The 7,012-nt window shown below is 46.4% G+C and overlaps 2 protein-coding genes and 1 long non-coding RNA gene across 3 annotated transcripts in view; 1 reads left to right on the top strand and 2 right to left on the bottom strand.

The window, feature by feature from the left end:
• LOC105188752 (uncharacterized) overlaps window positions 1-936 on the top strand; it is a 6,120-nt gene extending 5,184 nt beyond the window's left edge. Inside the window, exon 3 of the long non-coding RNA XR_003113164.1 lies at window positions 773-936. This is a non-coding gene — a long non-coding RNA (uncharacterized LOC105188752). The remainder of the gene's footprint in view (window positions 1-772) is intronic.
• LOC105188751 (actin-5, muscle-specific) overlaps window positions 1-1,712 on the bottom strand; it is a 4,121-nt gene extending 2,409 nt beyond the window's left edge. The window contains exon 1 of the mRNA XM_011150378.3: window positions 1,541-1,712. The gene's annotated coding sequence lies outside the window, so the exon portion shown is untranslated. The remainder of the gene's footprint in view (window positions 1-1,540) is intronic.
• A 2,226-nt stretch (window positions 1,713-3,938) lies between these two features.
• LOC105188754 (actin-5, muscle-specific) lies at window positions 3,939-6,079 on the bottom strand. The gene is made up of 2 exons (XM_011150379.3): window positions 5,908-6,079; window positions 3,939-5,132 (listed from the first exon to the last, which is right to left on the bottom strand). The coding sequence occupies exon 2, from the start codon at window positions 5,109-5,111 to the stop codon at window positions 3,981-3,983; it is 1,131 nt and encodes a 376-aa protein (XP_011148681.1). The 5' UTR covers window positions 5,112-5,132; window positions 5,908-6,079; the 3' UTR covers window positions 3,939-3,980.
• Between the last annotated feature and the right edge of the window lie 933 nt (window positions 6,080-7,012).

Raw genomic sequence — 7,012 nt, 5'->3', positions numbered from 1 at the left:
CTTTTATGGCCGGCTTCGCAGTAACCGTTAGTTAACATTGGTAATCGTTGGTTAACGATAGCTCGCTTCGCTCCTCGTATGTTGTTAGTTGTAATTTCTAGAAAGGACCAGAAGGGCAGTCGCAGCGAGTTCAATGTTAGCCGACGTTAAAGAAATTGCCTCTCGGAGGAAGGAATAATTTTAGGGACTAGCCGAGGGTACGATCGTCAGCGAATGATTCCTTTTATGGGCACCCTGAACTTGGTGCGCGTGATTCATAGTCAAGGGTGTGTTTCATGGGTCGTTAAAAGACTTGACAAAGATATCTGAATTGTTGTATGATAATATGAAGATATTTTTGAGAATGTGCTTGACAGTAAGATATATTTTACATCTTTTAATTTAGATCGTACCTTCGGTTCTCTCGTGAGTGTTATGTCATGATCTCTGTCATTATGCTTGGTACTGACTATAAACTATTGTTAAGTTGAATTTTGAAGTATTTCATAACTGATTTTTAAATTGTATTTTATTGAATATTTTTATTTTTCTATTGAGTAACTGAGCTATATTTAACTTTCTTGAAACATATCAATTTTTGCATTTATAAGATCTTGAGATGTATCGATAAATATTTTATCAGCTTACATAACAATTCAAGCGTCGTGACAGAGTGAAATTCTTTGTTATGAAATATTTTGTCATTATGTTCAAGTGTTATCTAAGAATTTTCTTTGAGATTAATCTCTAAGAGCTGCGTGTCCGGAGATTAAAATCAACTTTATTTGCGTAGGATTCGCTTCAGCCTGTTATCGGGACGAGAGATGCAACGGGGTGTTACGCGAGCGGTTTGACGTTGCGCCAAGATTTGATCTCAATGGGTGCAGCGATGTAACTGATACACTATGAACTTGAACTTCCTCCGAGGATCCAGCATCGAACAATTGAACAACATCCACCAGGCAAGCAGTAATATTAAATCAAGAACGTTCAGAGAGAATCTATGGTATCCCGATAGGGAGAGCATCTTGAAATTATTCGGTAACATTCGACCGCCTCTATAAATTTAAATCCGATCTCTATTTATAAAAATTCAAGAGATTCAATGGAAATTCTAATGATAATCGGGTTCCTTCAGATAGATTCAAATCCAATTCGACGATCAAAAATAATTGAAAGCAAGCAAGATCTGCCGTGTTATCCTCTTCTACTTTGAATAATTCAGACGACTCTAAATAGTCCAATACACATCGAATGAATTCAACTCCAAAGTCTTGAGTAAGCAATGAATACAGTAGAGAAACTGTTACTTTTTGATTGTGCAGATGGATTGTATCTCGAGCGATCCTAATGGTACCTCCGGATAACAAGAGGATTCACCGGCTCTAATCACTCTCGTTGTCGTTGATCACTGTAACAACCGGGTGTGCCCCGATAGCAGGCATCGCGGAAGCAGGCAGAAAGCAATCGAGCTGTGGCTCTTCCATAATGGAAGAGCCAGTACGTACGTATTTACCCGGCGGTGGTGGAAATTCGTGCGGATGTAACTGCGTCTACGTACCGTGCACGGGACAGAGGTGGAGCGGCGTCTGTGCCTCGGCGGCGTCGCGACGTCGATTATATGCTCTCGTCCGGACGCCCCCGCATTTTCGTGGGATGGTGCCTGGCCGACAGGCACGAAAAAGGCTCGCCTCGCGGGGCGTCGCGACGCTCGCCGAACTAGGCGGCCGCAGCCCCTAAGCGGAGACGAACATGCTTACCGCTTTGGAAATACTCCGGCAGGCATTCCTGCTTGGAGAGCCGGTCGCATCGGCGCGAATTAGCGTTAACCGGAGTCAACGAATTTTCTCTTTCTCCACCTCCATATGCACGAGTCGTTTCGGTGAATAGCGGTTAAAATTGACCGGATCGTTCACGCGATCCTCCTTCTCTAACCCGTGTCTAAAACGAGATAAGGAGAAATTGATCACAGAAAACAACAATAACTTAAGTTTGATTTATATTATATCTCGAAACACGATGTTCTTACGTAGATTTACTTGCAATTCTTGCTGAACTGCTGATCCAGACTTTTTTTTTTTCGTTCTCATAATCGTACACGTTTCTCATAAATTCATCCTGAAACGGCAATTGCAGATTCTACGTATGAAATGTTATGCGAAGCATAAATCTGTCGCACATCAATCAACAAAAGGCGGAAGTTGTCGAGAAAGTTGCGACAGAAGGATGCTCGGGGATCGAATTTAACTTTCTAGCGTCTGCAAGAATCACACTCTGACGGATATCAAGGCGTCAAAAGTATTTTGAGATTACGCGATGCGACCGAAATAAACTGTAGCTTCTTCGCGAGAGCTTTTATCGCGGGGTTTCTCGTCCCTGAATATCAATGGAGCGTGCAGATTCAGCTAGGAAAAATTATAGGGATAATAATTCGTGGCAGTCGAAAACTAGTGCTTTTTTCAACTTCAGTCACGCAATTAACGACGAAGGTACAAGCGGCTGAATCAGCATGGGAATCAGCATGGGAACAATAAGCGAGATCTCCTTTGACTTCCTTGAGATACGATTGACAGTAGAACGATGTATAGTACAATGATTTACAGTAGAAAATTAAATTAGAATAGGGCGAATAATATTAGGCCAAGGTCGCTAATCGCGAGCACATAACGATAACGGCTATTTTAAAATTACGTCGGCCGCTACTTTGCCGCAATCGAAGACAAATTTGGATCTGCGAGCACGAGAGGGCGTCGCGAGGGGATTAACATAATCGCGAAATCGCCAGACTGCCCCCAGCTGTGAGTCTGTTTATTATAGTGACTGTTAAATAACGTATCAAACAGCTTGCAGAATGCATGAGCGAGATTCTTCTCTCTCGACGTTCCTTTTCATGAAAATATCAAAGGTTAAAGGATGAAAAAAAGCCTGTCTGCATCTTCGGATACACATCTCAGTGAATTCAGAGGAATTTGTTTTTCCTTTATTCCCAACATAAATGTTCACATAAATGTTCGGTTGCTAATATTAAACTTCCAAGTTGTATTCGTCGACAAGTGCATGTACATAGAGCGATGTATTTTCCAGGCAGGCAAAGGCAGCTCCTGAGGAATGAAGATCTTGTGAGCTGTTGAACGAGAATCTTACTTTACCAAGACGTAACGCTGAGAGGACATGAAATCAAAATAAATCGGACGCTTGTGTATTGACTGCACGGAGTTCACATGAGGTAATGTAAAGAACACGTGATCATACAGTAGTGGTGTGAGATAATGTGTATTTGACTTGACTTTGACATCGTATAACAATATAGAGAGTAACATAGTGTATATAATATTTACAAAATAAATTAAAGAGAGAGAGTATAGAGAAGTACATTGGTAACGTTTACTTCGGTTAGCAGACTAGAAGTAATAATGTACGTATTGTGCGAGACGTGATTATCACGGACGGTGGTAAAGAACGCTCGCGTAACAGTAAAAACAGCTCGACCTTCCCGGAGTAGTCTCGATGCCGTTGCCAAGCACAGCCTGAAGTCCTCGCGTGTTCTTATATCTGCCCATAATGTCCCTTTCGCAGACCGAAAGATACACTTGGTAGCGTTTATACGCATCGTACAGGAATCCTTTTCGGTGCTCGGCAACGCGTCCAGGCTACCACGGATAAGGTCCTGAGACGAGAGCCAAACCGCCGACCGCTACCTCGGCCACGATGATGACGCCAAGTGAGCAATGATGTCGCGCGTAACTTCACGGAAGGCTACGCTGACGAAAATGATTAGCCTGACCGTCGTCGCATGCGCGACGACGAGCGAGGCCGCGACGATGACGTTTCGATGAGATCCAATGATGACTGAAAGTCGATGATGGTGCTTTGATGATGTTTCCTCATAGCAGCTTGATTGTACGAGGACGAACTGCGCCGCGTCGTTCGCGCGTTCTCCTCGAAGTAGGACGATGTTCTTTCGAAGTTTGCGCCACGTCGTTGATCGTGTAACGACGCGCTTAGAAGCATTTGCGGTGGACGATGCCGGGGCCGGACTCGTCGTACTCCTGCTTGGAGATCCACATCTGTTGGAAGGTGGACAGGGAAGCCAAGATGGAACCACCGATCCATACGGAGTACTTCCTCTCGGGAGGAGCGATGATCTTGATCTTGATGGTCGAGGGTGCGAGAGCAGTGATTTCCTTCTGCATACGATCGGCGATACCAGGGTACATGGTGGTACCACCAGAGAGGACATTGTTAGCGTAGAGGTCCTTACGGATGTCGACGTCGCACTTCATGATCGAGTTGTAGACGGTCTCGTGGATACCGCAAGATTCCATACCCAAGAAGGAAGGTTGGAAGAGAGCCTCAGGTGTACGGAACCTCTCGTTACCGATGGTGATGACCTGACCATCAGGCAACTCGTAGCTCTTCTCGAGGGAAGTGCTGGCGGCGGCAGTGGCCATTTCCTGTTCGAAGTCCAGGGCGACATAGCAGAGTTTCTCCTTGATATCGCGGACGATTTCTCGCTCAGCCGTGGTGGTGAAGCTGTAGCCTCTCTCGGTGAGGATCTTCATGAGGTAGTCGGTAAGATCGCGACCGGCCAAGTCGAGACGGAGGATGGCATGGGGGAGAGCGTAACCTTCGTAGATGGGTACGGTGTGAGATACACCATCTCCGGAGTCCAAGACGATACCGGTGGTACGACCGGAAGCGTACAGGGAGAGAACGGCCTGAATGGCGACGTACATAGCCGGGCTGTTGAAGGTTTCGAACATGATCTGCGTCATCTTTTCACGGTTAGCCTTGGGGTTCAGGGGTGCTTCGGTAAGAAGGACCGGGTGTTCTTCGGGAGCCACACGCAGTTCGTTGTAGAAGGTGTGATGCCAGATCTTCTCCATATCATCCCAGTTGGTGATGATACCGTGCTCGATCGGATATTTCAGAGTCAAGATACCTCTCTTGCTCTGGGCCTCGTCGCCCACGTAGCTGTCTTTCTGTCCCATACCGACCATCACACCCTGATGACGGGGGCGACCGACGATCGAGGGGAAGACGGCGCGAGGAGCGTCATCTCCGGCGAAACCGGCCTTGCACATGCCGGAGCCATTGTCTACAACGAGGGCGGCTACTTCGTCGTCACACATGTTGCTGCTGCTTTAGTTTTTCTGCAAGAAAAATTCGGTCATTTAGTATTGGTTTTTCTGTTTCACGAGTCATTCGGAAATCGTGACACGTGTTGATTCGCAATCGTCGAAAAATTGGCAACTTTTCGTTCCGAACAATTATTTTTATATAATCCAAGCTATTTTTGTTTGAAGATGTCTACGGGGGATTATAAGCGCACGTGCTAATTATAATCCGCTCGCACAGTTTGGCGCATAAGACTCAAATGGATTTTGCTCAAATTTTTTATATCTTGAAATTTTTATAAAAATGGCAATTCTAAAAGAACTACAAATCGAGTTAATTACTGTGACGTAATTAAAACACCGCGATTGAAGAACATAAACGTAATTTTTCAAATTTGTATGATTAGAGGATTTTTTCATGTATGATATTAGAAGAACAAATCACACGTAGACTAAGGAGCTAAACCTTTGCCGTCACAAATTTTTTGCCCAATGAAACAAAATTTAAGCAACAATCCTCGCAAAAGCGCTAGCGATGTGTGCACAACGTCGTTCCAATCTTTGACGCTTTGGTCCACTCCAAAATTTATCCACGCTCTTCCGCATTAAACTTGTCAAGATCGACCCCACAATCGGCTTCACCCTTCCTTTCAAACTTCCCACGAATGTGCTCACAAAAGCGTCTCCACTTCTCTCCCGATAAAATCCCCGAGACTTTCGGCTTCTATCTCTAGAAAATGCAAACTCCGACCCGTGCGAGTCGCGTTCGTCCGTGGCACAACAGAGCTGCGCGAATCGACTAACTACTAACCGTGGGGGTGGGTTGTGAATTGACGGGCGGCTGAGGAGCGGCTGAGGCTCGAGAGCGTCGCGACGCCAGATATAACGTCCGCACGGTGCGCGACGCTACCGAAGATGGGCACGCGGGACGCTTCCAGGGCTGGCCAGCGTTTCTGCCCACGCTGCCGTTGGGCGCGCGGGTGGGACGTGGACCCAGGAAATCATCTCAGCCCGAACGAACGGTTCCACGACGGCTCGCCAGAACGCCTTTGGACGACCCTGCCGGTCCGAGAACGGCGACGCGCGCCGTTCGCGCTGCGACGTCGCTCCTCGTCATCGTCGTGATCGTTCTTCTCCTCCTCCTCCTTTCTCTTCCTCTTCGTCTTCATCGTCGTCGTCGTCGTCGTCGTGTTCTTCTTCTTCGTCTTCTTCCTCTTCTTCTTATTCGCGCGCTCTTGGAAATCCCCGTGGACGCCGGCACCTCCTAATCTGGACATTAACACGGGTTGCCGACCGTTTCTGCAGCTATCTGCTCTTCGTCTTTCCCGCACGCCAGTGTGAGGGAAGGCGAAGACAGATGCTGCTGTGCGATGAAATATCGGTCTATCTGCTTATATCACACGATAACAACGTGACTCGCAATTTTCCTTCAGCTGCAAAGGGTTGTTTTTTTGCGTGGAAAACTTCAACGGAGCTTCAACGCGAAAAATTCGCCGGCAAATACTTGAGTTTTATGTGAATAATTTGACAGGTCAGAACGGATAAATCCGACAATGAATCTCTCGTGTCTGGAGGCTGGAAGATATTGCGCTATTAAAAGATTAAGCTCGGCAGAAATTTGTGTGCAATCTAACAGACGCGAAATACGCGGTTATTTCCACGTTATTTCCATCATAGCTCATCGTTTTCTCTTTCCGCAGCTCCTCATGGCTCCTTCGTAGTCATTCTCGTTGCCGACGTTTTTGGCATACGCCGGGGAAAGAGAGAGAGAGAGAGAGAGAGAGAGAGAGATAGAGAAATAGAGATAGAGCCCCGACGTCTCGGCGCTCCTGAAAATACCCGCTCATGGCCAAATCAGGGTATTAACGTGAGACGATGCACTCTTCTACGAGAGCTACTCGGAGTACTCGGATGAA

The sequence above is a fragment of the Harpegnathos saltator genome, unplaced genomic scaffold (assembly GCF_003227715.2).
Source record: "Harpegnathos saltator strain DR-91 unplaced genomic scaffold, Hsal_v8.6 scaffold37, whole genome shotgun sequence".
NCBI lineage: Eukaryota > Metazoa > Arthropoda > Insecta > Hymenoptera > Formicidae > Harpegnathos > Harpegnathos saltator.
This window is presented reverse-complemented; position numbering and strand designations above follow the sequence as displayed.